This window comes from Xenopus laevis, chromosome 3S, assembly GCF_017654675.1.
Source record: "Xenopus laevis strain J_2021 chromosome 3S, Xenopus_laevis_v10.1, whole genome shotgun sequence".
NCBI lineage: Eukaryota > Metazoa > Chordata > Amphibia > Anura > Pipidae > Xenopus > Xenopus laevis.
The window spans coordinates 61,836,734-61,861,845 of NC_054376.1; the positions used below are offsets into that span (position 1 = coordinate 61,836,734).

The 25,112-nt window shown below is 37.9% G+C and overlaps 1 protein-coding gene across 2 annotated transcripts; it reads left to right on the forward strand.

Annotated features, from left to right (window-relative positions):
* Positions 1-25,048, forward strand: LOC108713005 (mucosa-associated lymphoid tissue lymphoma translocation protein 1). Of its 2 annotated transcripts, none has more exons than XM_041588391.1 (15): positions 1-32; positions 8,127-8,202; positions 9,452-9,570; positions 10,132-10,285; positions 10,576-10,754; positions 11,567-11,663; positions 12,250-12,285; positions 12,433-12,636; positions 13,775-13,952; positions 17,817-17,891; positions 18,646-18,773; positions 20,129-20,269; positions 20,977-21,128; positions 21,964-22,089; positions 22,841-25,048. In XM_041588391.1, the coding sequence occupies exons 2-15, from the start codon at positions 8,193-8,195 to the stop codon at positions 23,165-23,167; spliced, it is 1,926 nt and encodes a 641-aa protein (XP_041444325.1). In that variant the 5' UTR covers positions 1-32; positions 8,127-8,192; the 3' UTR covers positions 23,168-25,048. The 2 variants fall into 2 exon arrangements, with proteins under 2 accessions (XP_041444325.1, XP_018111119.1); XM_018255630.2 differs by lacking the exon at positions 1-32 and adding an exon at positions 640-822.
* Positions 25,049-25,112: the final 64 nt, after the last annotated feature.

A 25,112-nucleotide genomic window follows, 5' to 3' on the forward strand; every position in this document is an offset into this window, starting at 1 on the left:
TGGCAGAGCACCTGGGCCCCCTCAAACACTTGGTGAGTCTCAAGAGAAACAAAATATCTTAGTGCCTATAATAGAAAAGGCTTGGGATGTCTATTAGTATTTATCACAGAAATAAATGTGTTAATAGGAATTGCCAACATTTAATGAATACCCCTGGTCTGATACATTTATGTTGTATGAAAGGCACAGCCCTTTACTGTACAACTCTTCCCACTAGATTCAAATAAGGTTTGGGTGAGGGGATTAAAAACCCTGCTACCGCATCTGAGATGTACCACATCTTCTGGACAACTGTACATCCAGTTTTATTGTGTTAATCTGTTATCCATGTAAATTGTGTGAATCTGTCGTCCAGAAAATGCGCTATTTTATTTTACTGTAATTTACGTGTTCGGCAATTCTAAATTCAATCATTTGCAATATACAAGCCTTGACAAAACGCTAGTAGTTGTATATGATGATGGTGAATCGTGCAGTTCTTAGCTGACGACATTTAGAGGGAGAAGGCCCTCAAGGCGAGCTCGTGACTACAGGCATAGTTGATTGATGGTAGGGACTTCACGCTGAGACACTTTACTTCCTGTTTATCCTTTAGTTTCACTTTCACTGCGGCCTCCCCCGCTATTGGCCAGTCTCAGAGCTCGCATTCCTTCTGCGACACACTTGAGCCAACGAGGAAGTGCTTGTTAGTGAGATAAAATCATGGCTTTTATTGAGCGCTTCCTAAACGAGCAGCAGGCACTGCAGAGCCAGGGATTCCTCAGATGAGTTCTTATAATTCTTACACACAATCCTGCTGCTATTCTTCCTGCATAGACTGAGGTAAGTGGGATATAGCCGGTGTACAACTGCCATGATTTTATTCCTGCTCAAACACTAGTCTGGATTAGACAATACTGTGACTGCATTCTGTTGGGACACTAAGTGCCTTATTTATCAAAATCCAAATTTATTTTAATTAAAAAAAGTCTGACCAAACAAGAATCCACAATTGGACCTTATTTATTATTTAAAAGAAAGCACAATTTTTTCTGATTATTTTAATTAAAAAAGTCTGACCAAACAAGAATCCACAATTGGAACTTATTTATTATTTTAAAAAAAAGCACAAATTTTTCTAATTATTTTAATTAAAAAAGTCTGACCAAACAAGAATCCACAATTGGACCTTATTTATTAACAGGGACAAACACGAAAAATCGAGTGAAAATCCAAATTGTACGATGTTCTTTCTTTTCCAGAATCACAAGATTTTTTTCAGGCTTTTCCCCCAAATTTTTCTGAATTTAGCACCAAAAGCCCAAAATAGTCAAATGTTCAGGCTAATTCCAGCACAGACCACAGAAACTTCAAAATAGGATAGGGACTAGTCGAGAATTTCTCAACCCGCACCCGACCGCTTCCTACCCGCATCCAACCTGGGCCCGCTACTCCTCTTTATTTATAGACACGCGCCCGCCCCGCCCCACAGTGACGTCACAAAAGGGGCAGGGCAGGCGGAAGTCTATAAATTCTTGCACCGGAAGCCAGCAGTACTAGGTCGCACTGACCCACACATTTTGTCCACGGGTCGGCCTGGACCCGCGGGCCTCGGGTCGGCACGCACATCTCTAATAGGGACCTCTCCCATTGACTTATATACAGCCTCGTTAGGTCTGAGATACCAGATTTTCTGATTCAGATTTTTTCCATCCTCGGCGTATAATAAATCTCCAAAATTCAAGTTTTTTTTTTTCCACTAGATTTGGATTTTATATAAAAAAAACTCAAATGTTTCGAGTTTTTTGCATTTGGACTTGAATAAATAACCCCATCGATATCAAGTAGACTGGCTTGCCAACCATCTTAAATATCCTAATAACTTTAAAAATTACGATTTACAGTGATGGCAGAAGAATACAATAGATACTGTGTAGCCACAGGGCTCGGTTTAGGACAAACAGATAGACTTTAAATAAAATATTTGGACTTTATGATGTTAGTTGCCCTTTAAATAACTTTTAGACTATCTGAGGTGACAAACATTTAGGTTGCCGACTGATAGCTTGCCGGACAGAACTGCTTTAGACATTTTTTTATATGAAGAGCAGGATCGTTTTCCATAAGGTGGTCACAAAGCAGAGACGCTTCTCGTACTTCTGTCCTTATACAATAATTATATTCTATCAATTGAAATGGCTGTGGGCAATTAAATGCCATCTGTATGTTTGTTTCCAAATTGCTAATGAATGTGGATTATTATCCTCTATAGTATAGCTTTTTGTTTCAATAAGACTGTATATTTTGACGCTCTCATAATACTGACTCAGTAGTTACCATAACTGATCCAGTAAATAATATTCCCAAGCTACAGTATATAGCCATTACATTCTCCTTTATCTACCATTTAAATTGGTGTATGGCATAAAATAGCTTAATTTATAATACATGTAAGTGCTGCTATCATAAAAAGCACTCTATAGCAGTGGAATAGCTGTCCCCAGCTGCTGATATCATTCAAAACAGTTTTGACATGTAAAACCTGAGACCATAAAAATCACTTCAAAATCAAAATTTTGCCCTATTAATAATTCTGCCAAAGTTATTGCATAGTAAAAGTAAGTGGTAAGGTAATCTACCCATTTAAGGAAGAACAGAATCCTGAAAATGTTCTAGTACATGCATGGGATCCATTAACTGAAAACCTGTTATCCAGAAATTTCTGAATTACAGAAACGCTGTCTCCCATAGGCTCCATTATAATCAAATAATAAAAATTTTTGTAATAATAAAACAGTAGCTTGTACTTGATTTAAGCTAAGATATAATTAATCTTTATTAGAAGCAAACCCTGTCTATTGGCTTCTTTTAATGTTTACATGATTTTCTAGTAGACTTGAGGAATAAAGATCCAAATTACTGAAAGATCCCTTATCTGGAAAACCCCAGGTCCCTAGCATTCTGGATAACATGTCCCATACCTGTATGACATAATTTCTGTAAGCTAGAAAATATAATTGAAAGACAATTTTCAGCTTGAGAAATGCTTTACAAAAGAATGTCATATGATCCAATACTGTTAGTTCTCTGTAGCTGCTTTTATTTCCAGGGGTCACCGTGATGTAATCACATCAGAGACAAGTGCAAACATCAGACAGTTAATATTTACACTAATAAACAGGAAGGAAAGGGGGAGGTTTTAAGAATTACTTCTCCATTTTTTGTTTACATTAAACATGAATGAATAGTTGTTGTATATTATATATTTCCCATGACCTTGATAATTCCTATTATGATTAATGAATTAGAATAGGGGAGAAAGTCTGTTTTTGTCTTGTTTGTGTCTTGTTTGGTATCTACAAACTATTGTCAGTTTGTTCAGGGTCTGGACTAATGGTGGCCATAGACACACAGATCCTATCGTACGAATCGAGGATTTCGGATCGTGTGTGTGGCGTGTGCCGACATCTTTCGTAAGATCACCTTCTTTCATACAAAATACCTTTACTAAGGCAAACTCTCCAAACTAGAATGAATCACCAAGGCAAAACATTCTTTTGGGTTTACTGGTTTTACAGTTCCTAGAAAACTGTTGAATAGCTCCTAGAAAACTGTTGAATATTAAAATGTTTTATTGATTTATGTGTCTATAACAGTTATATTGAACAAGCACTGTTGTAAATCAGTCTGCCCTTACAGAGCAGTGATGGTTATAACGATTAGATTTTGCAAAAGTGCACTTTTGCCTCTTAATGGACACATATAGGATAAATGAAAAAGCCCTAATTTTGTATGCAGTTGTGTATAATACATGGTGTTGGGTTCACATTGTGCTAAAAATTCCATAACTCTGTGCTGTTAGTTATATATGCATTTAAATTCCAGAACACAGCCATAGTTGAATATATTAGTTTGAATATTAGCTATAATTTTAGTTGTTTTTTAATATGTTTACATGGTCCATTTTTCTGTTTTCACCCTTACTTTTGCAGACAAATGTCACATTTCCTTGTATATATAAAAAAATTAATGAGAAAAGCCCCTAAATATCGTGCATACCACTTTTTAACATATTGTACGGCAGACACAAAACATTCAGTACAGCCGATTATGTACCCCGGGTAATACTAGTCTTTGTCATGTATGAGTAAAGTAACATAGTAACATAGTAAGTAAGGTTGAAAAAAGACACATGTCCATCGAGTTCAACCTTTTTTTTTTTTTGTTTTTTTTTGTTTATTAACTACCTATCTGCCAGTTGATCCAGAGGAAGGCAAAAAAACCCATCTGAAGCCTCTCCAATTTGCCTTAGAGGGGGAAAAATTCCTTCCTGACTCCAAAATGGCAATCGGATTAGTCCCTGGATCAACTTGGACTATGAGCTATTTCCCATAACCCTGTATTCCCTTACTTGCTAAAAAGCCATCCAACCCCTTCTTAAAGCTATCTAATGTATCAGCCTGTACAACTGATTCAGGGAGAGAATTCCACATCTTCACAGCTCTCACTGTAAAAAACCCCTTCCGAATATTTAGTACTGTAGTTACAACACTGTTGAGCATATTTGGAGAGCCCTTATGATGTTTGGTTTCATAACCAGAGCTAAAATAAACTTGTGTCTAAATTTAAAGTGTAATACATGTGAAGAAGCCTTCCATGCATGTAACATACCTATAGGGATGGTAATCCTTGTGTATATATATTTATAGATACAAAAAAAGTACCGCACTTAATAGGCTGTTAAGTGTGGTACTTTTTTGCTGTGTTTTTTGTTTGTTTGGTGAGTGCTCCTCCATGTTTCATTTATATCTATAGAGAGAGAGAGATTACAAAAAAGACCAGCAACACCGGGATATTTGTGCGTCAAAATAAAAATGTATTCAAATTGTGCATGAATAGACGACACAACGTTTTGGTCCACGCAGGGACCTTTCTCGTGGCAAAGGTTGATCAAGCCTCCTGTTTCATGCCTTTGCTCCTGTCTGTTCCTGTTGCCTGATCCTTTTTCTTGTATTCTGTAAGTCATGTTCCTGCCCTGTCCTCACTCCCCCATATTCTGACTTCCTGGTTTTGACCCTTGGCCTGATATTTGACTCTGCGTGTTTTCTGCCTGCCCTGACCCTTGGCCTGTCTCAGGGGCTGTGTTTTGATTGCCACCTGCTCAATCTGTTCCTGAACTTGTACTTGTTCTTTTGACTGCTCCAAATTCTTGCTGCTTTGGTTTGTCCTGTAAGGAAATGCTGGTTTCTAAAGAGTCAACTGATTAATAACCACTTTCATTAAAGAACTGAAAAGGAAACAGGATTAGGCAACAGAAAGATGAACTGGAGCAAGGACATGAAACAGGAGTCTCGGTCACCACAATGAGCTTTATAATCCGGCCCAGGTTATTGGCGGTGGCAGGCTTAAAAGAAGTAAACCCTCATACTAAAATCTAATATAGTATTAGGGTGCTTTCTACCTACACATAGCTGGGTGCTCATTGATAGTGGTTTCTCCTGCAGCAATCCCATTAATGTTCAAAAATTTACACTCACAGCAAGTCCCTCACCCCCTCCCCATGCAAAGTGTCTTGGCAATTGGCCAGTACACGTGTGCAGTTTTTTCTCCGTTTTTTTAAGGCACACACAATGACTTGCTAGAGAACTTGTCCTTTTTGATGACACAGTTGTTTGCATCAGTGATGATGTGGTGTATAGAAAATGGCTGCCTGGGTAAAGCACCACTTGTATTTAGGAAAACAGGACAGTATAGGCTAACGGGGGGGGGGGGGAATATATAAAGAAAATGATGTGGTTCAGGTGGGGAATAGATGCCCAAGCTACAGACATGGTAAACATATAAAGGCTTTATATATCCTTTAAACATTAATCGGAATATTGTCTGCAGCTGAAACACAGAAAGAAATTGCCTGGGCTCTAACCCACGCTGCAGCTGGATTGAGGGCTTGGACAAGGGACTACAGACTGAAGAAACAGTCATTGATATTATCAGCCGGTCCTGAGTTACACCTCCTGTGGCTTAACCTGGAGGAACAGTGGCCACTATACACCAGATATGAGACATTTGTATGAGACACTTATAACAGGCATGCTACATGACATATTACATTTGGCTCTAAATGTTACAAGAGGCGGCTTTTTGCCGCTCCTTGTAACTAGCCACTCGCTGCCACCTAAGGCAAGGTTTTCAACTTGCCTCACATCAGGAGCTGCCTTGCTAGTCAAACAGTCAACAGAACTCAACAATTATAACACAGGGTCCAGGTGCACATGCCCCAAACAGTCAGCAAGAGGCGGTGCTCTTGAAATGCCATGTAGTTGTCATAATATAATAGAAAACCCTTTATTTACATGATAGCAAGCTATACTACCTAGAAAATATTTGCAGACAGGAACTTTTTAGCACTGTTCAATACATGCATCTAGTGTTGTTTCACCCATGAGATAATAAGGTTAGAGACAAGGTCAAATTAGAAATTCAAAATTTCAAATATTTGCTGTCCAGGTATGGGATGTGTTGTCCAGAATAATTTGGATCTTCATACCTTAAGTCTAATAGAAAATAATTTAAATATTAAATATACCCAATAGGCTGGTTTTGCTTCCAATAAGGATTAACTATATCTTAGTTTGATTAGGTACAATGTACTGTTTTATTACTACAGAGAAAAAGGAAATCATTTTCAAAACTCTTTTGATTAAAATGGACTCTATGGGTGATGGCCTTCCCATAATTCAGATCTTGCTGAATAACAGGTTTCCACTGATGCAAATTTACAACCAGTATTGAGAACAGTAAAATGAGGGAAAAGTAAAATCAGGGGATATAATTGAGGTTTCACTGTACTTTATTTTCAGGTGCATTCCAAGTAAACAAATCTATTTGTGTGTACTTGAAGCCACTTGCCCTTCCTTATTATAATCCATCAGTCCCCAATAGTTATATAGCAATAGAGTTATAAAGCTATTAGTAATAAAGAATTACTGACTGTAAAAAGTAATTGCAGATATGGAACTTCTTATCCAGATTGCTGTGGACCTGGGGTTTTCCTGATAACAGATCTTTCCATAATTTGTTTCTTAATACTTTAAGTCTACTAGAAAATCATGTAAACATTAAATAAACCCAAGATGCTGATTTTGCTTCCAATAAGGACTAATTATATATAGTTTGGATCAAATACAATCTACTATTTAATTATTAGAGAGAAAAGGAAATAATTTTTAATCATTTTTAATCATTTTTTATTATAATGGCGTCTATGGGAGACAATGTAGATCATTTTTTAAGAAAATCACACAGACACCATATTTGTTGCAGGTGGGGAGTTTACCCCTTTTATTGTGACCACCTGTGCATCTATAGGAGACAGCTATTCTGTAATTTAAATTATATGTGCAAATGCTTATAGACTATGAACAGTAACCAGAAGCATCTTCCCATAATAATCATATGAATTAAATGTGTTTCTTTTTGGAAGAAAGTTTACAGACTTATAAGAAACATGTTTTCCTTTTTAAGTTTTCTTAAATAGGCAGCATGTAATGAAAACTGCATAAATACTTGGAGCTCCATTTGTAGATTGTGGATAAGACATTTTGTATTTGACAGTGTTCAAACTTGTTTACATTGACTGATGTGTGCAAATCAATTAGACTAAAATGTTTTGATCCTCAAAATAAAAAGGTACATGTTAGAAAAGATTCATTGACACAGGTATGGGATCCTTTATCCGGAAACCCATTATCCAGAAAACTCAGAATTACGGAAATGCTGTCTCCCATGGACTCCATTATACTCAAGTAATCCAAATTTTAAAAATTATTCCCTTTTTCTCTGTAATAATAAAACAGTTCCTTGTACTTGATCCAAACTAAGATAGAATTATTACCTATTGGACGAAAAGCAGCATATTTTATTTATTTAATGTTTACATGATTTTCTAGTAGTATGAAGATCCAAATTACGGAAAGATCCGTTATCCGGAAAACCCCAGGTCCCAAGCATTCTGTTTAACTGGCACCATACCTCTAATGGTAAAGATTGCATTTCTAATAATTGTGTTACATACAGGAACACTTTCTTTCTTTCGTTCTGCTTTCTGTATTTTATATTTTAAATATTTATATATTTTTTATTTTTAGATTTTTGCAACGTCAGTAAGTATGTGATGTCATCTCGGTCCAGCTTGGGTCACCAAATGAGCAACTATGTTAAAAGGTGTGAGTTCTTTGTTTTTAGTATGATTTATTAAATTATATGGGTTTTTTTTAATTCTAAGAAGAGGGAAGAGTATTAGGTAGAAATTCATGATAAATCTAGGATGTCAGATGAAGCATGGAGAAAAACTTTCTTTACATAACACACATTATTGATGCTATCAAAAAAAGATGTTAGAAAGAGAAACTCATCCATCCACCTTCACACAAGCCAGACAGTGAGGTATTGCTAAAAATTGAAGTTGAGCTGAACCAGCTAGTCATTGAACAAGTAAGTGCTTGGTCACAAATGAGTGCAGCCAAATAAACACATGCATTTCAGAGTCAGCTGATTCTGTCACATATATGGACTGGTGATCATGTAGATGAGTGAGAATTTAATGAATTTCTGAAAGTCTCATGACGGACAGCTGAAGAACACCCATAATGATTATAGTTCACTGAGAGCAACGTTCCATTACAAGTAGTTATACCATGTATATGAAATCAAGCCTACATGTGGTGAAACTTTCTCTTCTTTTTTTTGTTTCTTGTTCTGTGGCTTAAATTAACATTACTGTTTACTTCAGTTGAAGATTTACAACTATCACGTCTGCATTCATTACTGCCAACTAAAGGTGGCCATACACAGGCCGATATAAGCTGCCAACAGTCGGCAGCTTATTGGGCAGTGGGGCCCTCTCATTGGCTTCTCTAATATCTGGCCAAAAGTCGGACAGATGTTAATAAAGTGAGTTAAAAAAAACCATTGGCTCAAGCACCGCGTCTGTTCGTTGATGTGGTCCTCGATCCAACCGCCCATATACTTCTTGTTGTGATCCACTTACTGCGCCACAGGGCCCATGATCAGATCAGCCCGATATCAGCCACCTCAAGGTGGGCATATCAGGGAGAGATCCGATCGTTTGACGTATATATATATATATATATATATATATATATATATATATATATGTGTGTGTATATATATATATATATATATATATATATATATATATATATATACATACACATATATATATATATATATATATATATATATGTGTGTATATATATATATATATATATATATATATATATGTATATATATATATCTTACACACATATGAAGGTACTTGTTGGTTCCATTAACTAATACATAATTATTGTATGTGCCTGGCATGTGTTCAGACCAATTTTATTTTATAGGTTTTGATTCACAGACTTGTTAGCATAAGGGGAAAATAAACTTCCTGTTTCTTTGTTTGCAGACATCGTTATTACAGAGCAGCCAGTGTGTGCCTGTGTTCCCAGGGACTTCCCCCTCACCCTGCGCTGCCGGGCCCAAGGCTCTTCATTTCTCCACTATCAGTGGTTTCTGTATTCTGAGGTGATTCTTTCTCACACTTACTTCATGCCCAGTGTATGTTTTACTGAATGAATGTTAAAACACGGACTTGTAGCCTTCAGTGTTTCTCTCTGCACATCTGTCTTTTAACACAAAATGCCTACAAACACAGACCCTTTGGTGGTTACCCTTCTTCAAGTCAAGCTTCAGGGGCCAGATATGTGTTATATTCAACAAATGATCCAGTGGCAACAAATGAGCAATTAATAAATCAGACCACTACAATTTGGGAAATGAAAGCATGTTTGTTTGTTACGAGCAACTGCACCTATGTTAATAAAGAATTCTGACCATGTGTTCAAGGCAACATTCTACCCACACTGCAAAGCTTCTTATTTCCTTAAGATGGCCAGTACCGTATACAGTAAAGTTACATGTCAGTCTCTTGGAACTGCCTGCAAAATCAGGCCATAACATTCCCTACTATTTACTTGCTGTACAAAATCATAAAAACATAAACCAGATTAATATATTATAGTACTTCAACAGGAAAGCATATACTAGCTAGCTGCAAATTGGCATTTTATATTTGTCTTTCTCCAGACTTTTTGTAAAGAAATTCCTGGGGCAAACCAGCCTGATCTGCACATTGTGGGACAACAAACGCAGTTGTATGTCTGTCGAATAAATGATCAGCATCGCCACATTGCGTTCAGTCATTGGGTAAAAGTCAAAGTCCTGAAAGACATTAATAAAGGTAGGACCTTCATTTATCAAAAGCTAATTTAATAAAAAGTTAAGATAACATTTTCCAGGAAATAGAAAGCTTTCAAAATCGCATACTGTATTCTCTTCCCCATTTCAAAAAAATGTGAAAAGTGAACTGCTAGCACAGCACGAAATTTTGTTGGTGTAGCCAAGCCCTTATAGTTTCTCGTTGTGGAACATAACATAGTGCATCCCTTTCATGTACAACTAAAACAGGAAGGGATATTTCTTGATGTAATATTCATAGTTGTTTAAAAGTTTTCATTTTCTGATTTACAGATTATGCACCACCTGGATGGGAGGGTGACCCTGTCTTCATAATGAACCCAGTCCCTGTTCACTTGACATCCCAACAACCAGTGCAATTCCAGTGTTGTGCCATAGGGATCCCAGCCCCCAAGTACCAGTGGTACCTGAATGGACAGTGCTTGCAACATAGAAAAGGGAGGAAGATGCAGGTGAGGAGAGCAGATATTGTATTACAAGTATGGAACCTGTTATCCTGAATGCTCAGGACCTGGGGCTTTCTGGATAATGGATCTTTCTGTAATTTGGTTCTGCTTCCAATAAGGATGAATTATATCTTAGTTGGGATCAAGTACAAGGTACTGTTTTATTATTATGGAGAAAAGGAAATCATTTTTAAAAATTTGGATTATTTGGATAATATGGAGTCGTTGGGAGATGACCTCCAACACATGTATTGTTATTGCTACATTTTATTACTCATCTCACTATTCAGGCCCTCTCATGTATTCCAGTCTCAAATCAGTGCATGATTGCTAGGGTAACTTGGACCCTAGCAACCAAAGTGGAAAGCTGCTGAATAAAAAGCTAAATAACTCAAAAACCACTAATTATAAAAATTGAAAACCATTTGCAAACTGTCTCAGAATGTCACTCTCTACATCAGTGGTCCCCAACCAGTGGCCCATGAGCAACATGTTGCTCTCTAACCCTTTGGATGTTGCTCCCCATGGCCTCAGTTATTTTTGAATACTAGACATAGAGGCTACTAAATGGTCAATCTCAGCCCTTATTTGGTACCTCCAGGAACATTTTTCATGCTAGTGTTGCTCCCCAACTCCTTTTTAAATCTCAATATTGCTGGTATAAAAGGTTAGGGACCCCATCATGCTAAAGAGTTAACTCAAAGGTGAGCTACCCCTTTAAAAAACATAGCTGAACTTATTATATTCTAAAACCTTTATGAAACAACAAATGATGGGGCATGGCATACAAAATGATGAACCATGTTACTTTTATTCAGATAAAAGCAGTAAAGCCCAAAGACTGTGGAAGTTACTTGTGCTGTGCCACTAATGCCAAAGGGGAGAGGTGGAGTGAACCTGTTGAACTCACACGGGGTAAGTACAGATGAAAGTAGGCTTGGAGAAGGCAAATCTAATGATTATTGCACTACCTTGCAAGACTAGTAGCTGCATTTTAAGGTCTAAAAACGTACTTGATGAAATGTGTTTTTGTATTAAATGTTTGTATTGTTCCAATGTTATGTGTATATATATATATATATATATATATATATATATATATATATATATATATATATATATATATATATATATATATATATATATATATATATATATATATATATATATATAATATGAGTAATGCAAATAAAATGACTGATTCTAACTGACCTCCTCCTGTTGGGCCATTTATTAAAGATATTATTAGAAGTTAAACAACAGGACATCGGATTGAACATATAAATATTAGTTCCACAGTATTGGGTCCCAGCTTTTCTGTAGGTCTCATTGTCCCCACATTTCTAAAACCTTTGCTATTATCACACAGAAAAACATCTACATGTTCCAGTGCAAGAGTTCCCAATGCCACAGAGTTGCAGTATGTCAAGGCCATTATTTTAAATACAAAGTATCCATGGTTTTTTAAGAATGTTATTTTTCTTTTTCTTCATCTCATCAGGAAATAGTCCTGCAAGAGAGAAGAGCATTTATCTTGGTAAGTAAATACATCCCTATAATATAAGTATGATTATTTCTGTTTTGTATGAGTATAACTATATGAAAATTAGATTTAATTAATCATAAAGTGTACTGTATTTAACCTTGTGCACTTCTAGCTTACTATACCTTTATCCTCTTGCAGCGGCAGGGAAAGTGGCTTTGATAATTGGCAACAATTGTTACTTGAACCATCCCAACCTCCTGGCCCCAGTAGTAGATGTGTGTGAGCTATCCATTCTTCTTAGCAAGCTGGGGTTCTGTGTGATATCACTGGTGGACTTGGCCCGTAGTGAAATGCTGACAGCAGTTAACAAGTTCCTACAGTTTCTTGACAAAGGGGTGTACGGTGAGTATTTAGAAATTCGTTCTTTAAAGCTGATTTACTGTATGACTGCATTATTTAATGCACTTGCAACATTGCTTGCTTTTATGCTTCTTAAAGCCAGCGAAATGTTATGTTTGCCATACCACAGCAGGAAATTGTACAAAATGTAGTAACCTACATTTAGACAGAGGCAAACACTTCTTCCATGCCTTCAGTGATTCAAAAAGAACAGCATGGGTTTTGCTGCCAATAACCACACCATGTAACAATAAGGTAGATAAGCTGAATAAGCCTTGTGGTTGTTCATTGATTAGCATATTTCCAGTACCAAGTCCTGCATTTGATTCCAGCCAGGTACTAAAAGCAGTTTTCATATCCTCACCTGAATGTGTGTGGGTTTCCTCCAGTTTCTTCTCTGTCCAAAAAAGATACAGTCTGGCTCCTGATTAAATTGGAGCTCATGTGCGTGTTGTGTGATAAGGTCATTACACTTTCGGGGGAGATTTAGTTGCCTGGCGACTAATCGCCTCTTCTGGTCGACAATCTCCTCGAACTGCCTTTGTGTGTCTTCCCGTCCTCTATATGCCTCACGAGGACACTTCGGACAACATCGGAAAACGAAGCGTCGTGTGTTTTAGCGTAGGCGACTTTTCATTATAGCGGATGGGAAGACACACAAAGGCAGTTCGGGGAGATTGTCGCCCTGAAGAAGAGGCGATTAGTCGCCAGGCGACTAAATCTCCCCGAATCTGCTTTTGTGGACTAACCCTTAAAAGCATTACAGGGGTAGGGACTGATGTCATTGACGAGCAATCTCTTTGAAGTGTTGAGGAATATGTTGCCACAATATTAAGGAAATAAAGAATGATAATATTAAAGCAAGTATGTCAGTAGTAAAATCTCAGGGGATCCCCTGCCACTCCTATAGCTTTACCTTGTGAGGAGAGGAAATGCTGAAAATCCACATTCGGCTAAATCTGGCCATGCTGGACTGAAAGTCTGATCTCAGAGTAAAAACAAACAGGCAAAAATAGTGTATGTGTTTCCTAAACACAGAAAGATCTCTCGAGTTCTGCCTGCCCACTCGCAATTGCAGATATATCTAATCAGAAGCTTATGGCTCCAGACTGCATTCTCAATCTACCTTTTTTCCACACAGGGCTATTTTACTATGCTGGCCATGGCTATGAACGCTCTGGAAGAAATTACATGGTTCCCATTGATGCCCCGCAACCCTACAGGCCTGAGAACTGCATAAGTGTACAGAAAATTCTACAGAAGATGCAGGAGAGGAGAACAGCTTTGAATGTTGTTCTCTTAGATACGTGCAGAAAATGGTATGTGAATCTGCTGCTGAATTAGCGGATAACTGTTTATTAAGTATGAGCATACAGATATATCGGTTGTGATAAGTTAGTTGTGCGGTCTAAGTATTGCAAAGTACTGAAGGCTTGCCACAAACGAGCTAACATTAATTATGGTTCAAAAACAGCCCAATAAAGCTCTTAACCAACATGATAAACACTTGATGTTATTTAGAGTGGGCCATTTATCAAAATTCGAATATGTAGATTTTTTTTCTACTTTGACTGAACTCACAATTTAAAAAATAATAATGTTTGCTAATTTATGTTACTCTTTTCTAGAGAGTAGCTCTGTAATAAGGCATGATTCATATTAATTATTCATTTATATTAGGGATGCACCGAATCCACTATTTTGGATTCGGCCGAACCCCCGAATCCTTTGCGAAAGATTCGGCCGAATACCGAACCGAATCCGGACCCTAATTTGCATATGCAAATTAGGGGTTGGAAGGGGAAAACATAGTAAGTAACATAGTAAGTAAGGTTGAAAAAAGACACATGTCCATCGAGTTCAACCTTTTTTTTTTTTTTTTTTTTTTTTTTTATTAACTACCTATCTGCCAGTTGATCCAGAGGAAGGCAAAAAAACCCATCTGAAGCCTCTCCAATTTGCCTTAGAGGGGGAAAAATTCCTTCCTGACTCCAAAATGGCAATCGGACTAGTCCCTGGATCAACTTGGACTATGAGCTATTTCCCATAACCCTGTATTCCCTTACTTGCTAAAAAGCCATCCAACCCCTTCTTAAAGCTATCTAATGTATCAGCCAGTACAACTGATTCAGGGAGAGAATTCCACATCTTCACAGCTCTCACTGTAAAAAACCCCTTCCGAATATTTAGGCGGAACCTCTTTTCTTCTAATCGGAATGGGTGACCTCGTGTCAGCTGGAAAGACCTACTGGTAAATAAAGCATTAGAGAGATTGTTATATGATCCCCTTATATATTTATACATAGTTATCATATCACCCTTAAGCGCCTCTTCTCCAGCGTGAACATCCCCAATTTGGCCAGTCTTTCCTCATAGCTAAGATTTTCAATACCTTTTACCAGCTTAGTTGCCCTTCTCTGTACCCTCTCTAATACAATAATGTCCTGTTTGAGTGAAGGAGACCAAAACTGTACGGCATATTCTAGATGGGGCCTTACAAGTGCTCTATACAGTGGAAGAATGACCCCCTCCTCCCGTGACTCTATGCCCCTTTTAATACAGCTCAAGACCTTATTTGCCCTTGATGCTGCTGACTGGCATTGCTTGCTACAGCCAAGTTTATCATCTACAAGGACTCCAAGGTCCTTTTCCATTATGGATTTGCCTAGTGCAGTCCCATTAAGGGTCTAAGTGGCTTGGATATTTTTACATCCCAGGTGCATGACTTTACATTTATCAACATTGAATCTCATTTGCCACTTAGCTGCCCAGATTGCCAGTTTGTCAAGATCCTGTTGCAAGGATGCCACATCCTGGATGGAATGAATTGGGCTGGATAATTTTGTGTCATCTGCAAACACTGATACATTACTTACAACACCCTCCCCTAAGTCATTAATGAACAAGTTAAATAAAAGTGGACCCAATACTGAGCCCTGGGGGACCCCACTAAGAACCTTACTCCAAGTAGAGAATGTCCCATTAACAACCACCCTCTGTACCCGATCCTGTAGCCAGTTTCCTATCCATGTGCAAACGACTTCATTAAGCCCAACAGACCTTAGTTTAGAAAGCAGTCGTTTGTGGGGCACAGTATCAAACGCTTTGGCAAAATCCAAATAGATCACATCTACTGCCCCCCCACTATCCAGAATCTTACTTACCACATCATAAAATGCAATCAAATTCGTCTGACATGACCTATCCTTCATAAAGCCATGCTGATTGTTGCTCATAATGCCATTCATTAGGACAAAATTTTGAATGTGATCCCTTAACAAGCCTTCAAATAATTTGCCCACCACAGATGTCAAGCTTACTGGCCTATAATTGCCAGGCTGAGATCGTAATCCCTTTTTAAATATTGGAATAACATCAGCTTTTCTCCAATCCATAGGCACCATACCAGATGACAGTGAATCTGAGAAAATCAGAAATAAGGGCTGGTCTAAAACTGAACTAAGCTCTCTTAGAACCCGGGGTGTATGCCATCAGGCCCTGGAGCCTTGTTTACATTAATTTGTATTAAAGCTTTTTGAATCATATCCTGAGTCAGCCACTGACTAGATTGAGCTGAACCATTCGTGCAGTTATTAAGTGAGCCTGTGAACCCAGACTCCTCTATTGTATACACTGAAGAAAAGAACTGATTTAACACATTTGCCTTATCTGTATCTGCTACAACCATACTGGTACCATTATTTAATGGAGCAACACTCTCAACCTGCATCTTTTTACTATTAATATATTTAAAAAACTTTTTAGGGTTAGTTTTCACCTCCACCGCAATTAACTCTTCATTTCTTTTCTTAGCCTTCCGGATTGCTGATTTACAACATTTATTACAGTGTTTATATTCATTAAATGCAGCTTCTGTCCCTACAGATTTGTAGTTTTTAAATGCCTTTCTCTTCTTTCCCATTAACATCTTTACCTCTGTATTAAGCCACACAGGATGATTCTTAGAGCTTCTACGTTTAGTCCTTAAGGGAATAAATTGAGAACAGTAATGATTTAATATCATTTTAAAGGACAACCATTTCTGTTCTGTGTTTTTAGCTGAAAACCTAATGCCCCAATCAATGCTCTGTAGGGCAGCCCTCAAGGCACTAAAATTAGCTTTGGCAAAATTCATGGTTTTTGTTGCCCCAGTATATTTTTGTTTTTTGCACCAGACATTAAAGGATATAACATTATGGTCACTATTACCCAGGGGTTCAATGACTTGCACATTTGCTATAAGTTCTGGGTCATTTGAGATCACTAAATCAAGAATAGCATTTTTTCTGGTAGGCTCCTCAACAACCTGTGCTAAAAAATTGTCGTGCAATAAGTTTATAAACTTGTTCCCATTAACTGATCTAGCAGTACCGTTGCTCCAGTCAATATCTGGGCAATTAAAATCCCCCATTATCATTACTTTACCTAAACTAGCAGCCTTTTCTATTTGCATTAGGAGCTTTGTCTCTTCCTCCTCACTTACATTAGGGGGTCTATAGCATACTCCTACAATTAATTTGCTGGATTCTTTACAATTGGTGAAGAACTCCACCCATACGACTTCTGGCCCCTCATTTTCTAACACAACCTCCTCCTTTATATGAGCTTTTAAATCCTGCCTAACATACAGACATACCCCTCCTCCTTTTCTATTGCCTCTGTCCCTCCGAAACAAAGTATAGCCACTGATATTTACTGCCCAGTCATGCGACTCATTCAGCCATGTTTCGGCCACACCAATCACATCATATTTTCCTTCCATCACCAGCAGCTCCAGCTCTCCCATTTTACCAGTCAGACTTCTTGCATTTGTAAACATACATTTAATACTGAAAACATTCTTTACTTCCTTGTTTTCTGACAAAAAGTCACATGATTTCCCTCCCCGCCCCTAATTTGCATATGCAAATTCGGATTTGGTTCGGCTGGGCAGAAGGATTCGGCCGAATCCTGCTAAAAAAGGCCGAATCCCGAACCGAATCCTGGATTCGGTGCATCCCTAATTTATATGAACAAGGACATTTATGTTTAAATGTATATGTATTAATTTTTTTCCCACCATATATTATTTGCAGCTATAATTTGTTTTTCTTGGAGAATGAAAGCTTTTTAAATTTGCATGAATTATTATTTGTATATTTGGTTCATCCAAGTTTGGGTCAGTATCTCTTATTTCTCTCCAGGTATAATGCTGACTGTGCCTTATCAAAGGTGAATCCCCTTAAACCATTTGGAAACACTGTCTATGGCTACGCCACGTAAGTAGTTATGTGCACATACCATGGCAGCAAAAAGAGATTAGGACCTTAGCCTAGTAACTTCATGGAGTTCTAAATGATCCAATGAGAATAAGATTGGGGCTTGCCAGTGCAGGGATGGATTATTTAGTTTAATAAAGTAAATATATTGCATTATATGATTTTGATCAAAGTTGAGGACATTAACTAAAAAAAATATAAAGGCTCAGTAGTCTCTCATTTTGCAAACTGGGAAATTATATTTATATTTGGTGTATGGGAGAAAGAAAATAAGACCTCTGGTCATATACATGAAAGGTTAAACACCCCAGAGAAATATGCTATGATAATAAACTACAACTTATTTTGTTTATTACAATCATATAAAATAATAGTTTCCATAAGACCTGTTTCCATAATTATAGTTTGGTTATGTTTAATAGGAAGTAAACTACATTGATTTCAGATCAATCAGGCTAATTTCTAAACAAGCTGAAAAGTTTAACATGTTCTGTAAATTTTTTCTTGTGGGATGAAGACCTACAGTATGTAATAGCATGTATTAGTGAACCAAAAAGTCAACCTGGTAATTGGCACCAACACTAAGCATTATTCAGCTCCCCAGTGCAGAAAACTATTGTTATCAGGCATGAATCCTTGTAAAGATGCATTTGCTGGTGCATTTAAAGGAGCTCCTATTAAGGCAGAGTTACATCCTCTGTAGTTCTGTGACTGAACCTCAATTTTTAACATGTTGTATGTCATGCTCTGTTAGGTGTGAGAATGCAGAGGCCTATGAGGTACAGGATGGAAATTCCAGCTCCGGGATATTCATGACATATCTAAAGAAATATATTCTAGAAGAAAAGAAGGTTACCCACATGCTGGAAGATGTCCTAGAAGGTAAAGTTAATGGCTAAAATGTAATGTTCCTCCTATTCAGCACTCTAACCTACTTAGTTATTCAGCGACTTGAAGGGGGTGCCAATAGGACAACCAAGACTAACTGTTTAGTTAGTTTTCTTTTTATCCGAAGTATGCAGGTCAGATTCAAAAGCAAATGAATGGAAACAGACTGGTTACTGTCTGTTAACAGGTTAGAAAGCTGCAAAGCAAGAAGTAGTGACAGTCTTTATAGATTACATTTTTGGCTAACTATATTCGAAACTTTTTTTTTTTTTTTTTTGCACAACCTATCTATTTTTTTTATAGTTTTTATTTTTACACTGAATAATTCCTTTAACACCACCCCTTTATAAAGCTGGTGTTAAGCCCAAACCGTCTCTCTATAACGGTGGTGATCCAGGCTTTAAAAGTTATGCACAGGAGCTCACCAGCTTGCATTTTATTAGTAATGGCAATGGTACTGTATATGCTCAGTGTGCTCTAGGCTGCCGTTGAGAGGCTCAACTTAGGAGTCATCGCATACCGTTAAGCAGAACTGTTACTCAAAGTAGAGTCCTGCGCAGGTCCAGTTGGGCTGGTGCTGAACCTGCCATCCAAGTTCCCCTACCTAAACCCGCTACCCAGACCTGCTTCCAAATAGTTTACTTACCTTCCGACCTAGGACCCATGAGACCAGATGTGATGTCACTGGAAGTGACATCACACCGGAGTTGGTAAGTAAACAGATTTTGCACATACCTTAGGGGAGGGCAGAAGGTGCCAATCCTGCGCCTTAGCTGGGTATTCAGGAGGAGGTTACCTGCAGAATACTTGCATGATCATGGAAACTTTTTGTCCAAAACCCACTTTGGTTACTCAGCCTGATGCAGGACTATAATTCAAAGCAGTGCACTGGTTTCTGTGCTGAAGTGTAATAAAAATCTGAATGGCTTACTAATCAGTTTTGCATTGTGCCTATTATATTCTACATACTGTATGCAGTACATTGTGAGTTGAATCCTAAGCTCAGGTAACAGAAGCATAAATCATGTGAAGGAAAAAGAATATAGGGAGCTACTGGGGGCATATACAGAAACACAGATCTTCACTGTTAAAGGGCAGTGGATGCCTTGGGCTAGTATAGAAAAGCCAAGAACATAATATTCAGAATTTCTACTTGCATTTTTTTGTGCCTAACATTCCCAAAGTGAGAATGAAGAAATGTTTGAATACCTTTTTCTTCCTCTATCTGAGCAGCAACTTTAACCAAACAAGGAGAGTCGCATTGGTAGAAACGCATTTAGATTTGAATTCATAGCTAGCGCTAGCTGCCTCCTGACCCATTCAGTATCTACCTTCCCCCTCCCCACCAGATATTGGAAGAGACCCTTTGATAACAGGAAAGCAAGTCATGGAAATCAAACACACGCTAACAGAGTCTCGAGCTTTGACTGACAGGATCTGCAGCCCACAAAGTGAGCGCTTAAACAGAAAAATATGGGACAAGGATAATGGTAAGGCATGGGCAGAATGTCCATCAGTGGAGATAATGCTGTGCATATTTATTATTTTTATTCTGATCTATGAGGTTAAATCAATCAAAGAGTAGCTTTGGTACTCTTTTCCATCTTTGAAATCAGTCACCAGAATTTTGACATAAGAGGAGTTGTTTACTATTTCCTGGGCTGGTTACAAATTGTGTGCGTTTTTTGCATTTCCCCTAATCCCTGTAGGTAGGAGAATTGTTGCAGGTCTCTGCGTTCCATTTCATGCATCCCATCATCCATCATTATTGGTTGAACCATTGCTAGAGATATACTTGTAGCACTCTATGCTGTTTACACAAGTATGTAATATGCAGGGCTGGAGAACAAGCAGGGTTTTACTGCTGGTCTCTATTGCAGCTTTTCAGTTTCATTTTTTTAAATTCCATTTGAAGTTAGTTCAAGAGGTACAGAGTTCATGTGAACCACAACAGCTCATATCTGTGTCATACAAAGATTATTTAGGAAATTGTGATTATAAGTCTTTTTGCTCAAATACCACTGGCTCCTGCACAACAGTACAACCATATAAATAAAGTACAACACAATGGATAAAATAGAAATCCCTTCATATTCAGCTGTGTGTTTTGTATGGTTCTAATAAAAATAAATTCTAAGTTGTATATTCATCCAAATTTGGGTCAGTATCTGTAAATGTATACTCTCTTGACTTTCAGAGATGCCCAAACAGATATTGTTGTTCCCATGTGGAGTTAAGGTAGAAGTGAGCTTCCAGTCTGTATTCTCCAACCTCATCCACGTTTTTGCCAGGTTGATCCAAACTCCATCATACTTGACTGACATAAGGACCATTCTTTATAGATCCTCTGTAAGTAAACTTTCTATTCAATGCTTTTCAGAGGTAGAGTGCAAGAGAGCCTGAAACTGTTATAGCCAAAACAACTGTGACCTGAAAAGTCCAGTGTAGTTGCTTCCCTCCCAAAACTGGCACAAAAGTATTTGTGCAGGTTAGTAAATCACACACAGTTGCCATATTGATGACAAATTGAGCATGACACAGGCGATAACACAGGTAAAATATTTATACCCTCTTGACCAGGGAGCCTTTACACTTGTGTAAATTCAAGAGCTCTTTTGCACCTCTGCATAGATCTTGCACCTAATGTGACAGTGAGTGTAACATTTAACAATTAAATGACTTGTGATGTAATTAATTATGTATTTCAAACACAAAAGTGTTTTTTTTATGTTTATAAACTGGTGATCCTGTGCCTCCCTTTGGGGCCTAGTGATTAGTAAGCATGGTTTTTGGGGTCAGTCTATGGTTTTAACTGTGATGTAGTAAAGTGATTTTGCTTACCTTTAAAGTGTGTGTTAAACAGTGTATTTCTAAAAGATTTATTTTACATAACCTGTTTGGCCTTTAAATGGAATGCCTCTTGCAGCTAGTATATAATTTACAATAACCTGGACAAGGGGTGCTTGGGAATTTTAATAAGTGTAGACTTGCAACTAGGGTTGCAACCTTTTCTGAAAAAAATATTGGCCTCCCTATACATTTATATTTCTTCCCCATGTAACATTGGGATCAAGCATAATATTTACTAGCCAGGGCCATGTGGAAACCCTAATTGCAAGCTTTTATTCACCTAGTTGTTGCACCTGTGATACTAAATGAAGTTCATGATGTTTGTTTTGCTCAGGACTTGGCAGAGCTTTCCATACCCAACAGCTGCAGACTGGGCCATGAGGACTCTCTTCTGGCTATGGGAAGTGAAGGGGAAGAGGCAGACTGTATGCTGAGACTTCCAGGATTACAAAAATGTCAGGTAGGATGATATCTGTATCCTTCAGCAGAATCTGCTGAATAAGGAATACCAAACGTACTATGCTGCTATTATCCATTACAGGTATGGGATCTGTTATTTGGTAACCAGTTATCCAGAAAGCTCCGAACTACAGGAAGGCAGTCTCTCATATAGACTCTCTATTATCCAAATAATCCAAATTTTTAAAAATGATTTCCTTTTTCTCTGTAATAATACAGTACCTTGTACTGTATCCAGACTAAAATATAATATATATAATTTTGAAGGCAGAACAATCCTTTTGGGCTTAATTACTGTTTACATTATTTAAGCAGACTTGGTATGGAGATCCAAATTACTGAAAGATCCCTTATTCGGAAAACCCCATGTTCTATGCATTCTGGATAAAAGGTCCTATACCTGTATCAGCTTTCCGACTACAGTGAAGTGCAACATCTAGCTTGGCATTTTAGCAGGCAACCGTGAGAAAGTTGCTTCACAGATACCACTGGTATAGGCCCGGAATACTAAGATAAAAAAGGTTAGCAACTATATAAAGTCTTTGCATCATATTTTAAATTTTAGCCTACCATTATAGGTGACTTTTCCCAATAAAGTATTAGTGTAATTCTCTACAACTGGCAACCTTCAACACTGCATCTGCTGCAAAGTAAACAGGGTCATTCTGTGAGTTGGATTTGCTCTAATTGAAGCAGTAGAGGTTAGTGGGTCCTATCTCACTTCAGTTCTGCTAATCTTCTCTGCATTTCAGAATGACATCTTCATCAAACTTGACCTGCACTGCACAGACATGGGCACAGGTATCCGCTTACAAGAGAGCCTGGAGCACAAGATTCCCAAGCCTTGTGTAACAAGATTATTCAGCCAGAAAGACACCTCTTTGTTGGACTGGGATAGTGCTGCTGGTAGCTCTGACAGTGGGTCTAGACAGAGACTACAGAGCAGCACAGACTCACATAAGAGAGAGCCAGCAGCTCATACACTGGGGCATGCAGGTGGAATATCTTTAGGAGCTCAGTCAAAGTCAAGCAGTGAACCTGAAGAAAACGATGAAAGTGACCTTTTTGCTGCTTTATGAAAGGTCCTGCTAAATACATTATCTATGTATGTTCCAAACACACAGACTGGATTATCATATAAAGACTCTGAAGTTAGTACATCAAAATCTGCCAATTTTTACCCAGTAGATTACAGTTATATGTCCTTTTTTTTTTTTCCAAATGGAACAGACCTTAGTGCAGAACCTTACATACCATTTACTTAAGTGGGGAAAAGGCAATGATGCAGTTAAGTAAGTTCTAAACAGAAAAGAGCTCCCGTTATTTGCTTTCCGAAAAGGTATATGCTTGTTGATGAAAGGGTTGAAATAAACACAGTTCTGAGTACTGTTCTTCCCTCCCTGAGTCTGTAACATGTCGCTGTTCATGGAGATATCCAATGTGGTGACTAAACTGATTTACACTAAAGAAATGCCTTTTCAGCAAGTGAACTGTAAAGAGGTTCCAGACACAATGTATTTATAGGTCTATATAGTCAGTTCTCATTGGAAAAAAAACTATGGCCCTTGCTTCCTTCATTTAAGGGACTGTTGTTTGTGCCAGTAGATATACTAAGGTCTGCTACATCTTTAAGTCTTGCGGTGCAATTATTTTCTACCATACTGGTACATGTCTGTATTAAACTGAACTCAGTCAGTCAGTTTGAAAGATCCATCTTCAAAAGTGTTTGGTAATCATGCCCTAACAGTATGTTACTAGGGTATGGTACAGCTGGACTAGCTATCATTTTTTTGCTGACATTTCATACATCTCTACAGAAGGCTCCAGTTCTTCCTCTGGGTAAATATTTTTGAAGAAAGTTCTCTTTATTTTTGAATTGTTCTCACTCGTGGATGTCCATGTCAAGTATTTTGCTGGTCTTACTTCTAGCCCTAGGCGTAGACATCTGTCTTGGTGCAATATGGCTTTTTAAATCAAAAGATTCTAATTTTTAAATGGTTAATGGTATATACAGACAGCACTACCAACTATGAGTACTAGCAGAGGCCAAAAATCCCAACTGGTGCCCCGCAATAATGAGAAATATGGAATGTTTATAAAGTCTTGCAGACAAAATAGAATAATTTGAATAATCTGTGTAAGGTGACTATCTGAAAATATAGATTCCCTAGCTCCACCCCCTGAAATCACACTCATCCAGTCACAATATTGCATTTTAAATTATTCACACCTCCAAACAAATCAGCACCTTCCAAACACTTACGCAGCCAATCGCAAAAGATAAAGGAAATATGCAAGGCTAATACCAGGAACAGTGAGGGCTGAGTGGTCAGAAAAAGGACCTGAGACTCCTCCCTGCAATTTGCCATGCTACTACTGCAGGCAGGGAACCAAAGGCATTAAGGAGGATTTATCCAATAATTGTCTGTTGCCGCACCTCCCTTCCTCTCCTATGATTCTCCTGCCTGGTGGTGCTGATCCCTCTAGAGTAGACGGTTGGCACCGTCAGTCACATGAAATTCACAAGTTTTTGAAGAAGAGTCGCACAACACCAATATTTGCCGAACTTGTAGTTCTCTTGTTTCCCACCCCAAACTGTATCCATTATAATAGGTCATTTATTCTTTCAGCCTGTGGCCTTGTGCCTTTTTTATGACCAGGGAAATACTTGAAGATGGCTAATATGCTTGTGTGTTACAGAAGGGGATACATTATCCTTAATACGCTGAATCAAGGTTGGCCCAATGTGGCATCATGTTGGCAGCATGCTCTGAAAATGGTTGTTTTTAAATATCCAGTTGGATTCAAAAAGCCTTGTGAAGCATTGTGTTTTGTCTCTTTCCACATGGAGAGCAAGTATTGTGCACTTAATACTAAATGAAAGTTCTCATTGATTGAATAATAAAATAATTTATTGAGTTGGCTTTGTATTTCATAGCAATAAATGCATTCTCTCTTTGTTTCCTGTTTTTTGTTTTTTTTATATATTGAATCTTTAGCATGCAAGCCTTAAGGGCCAGGATT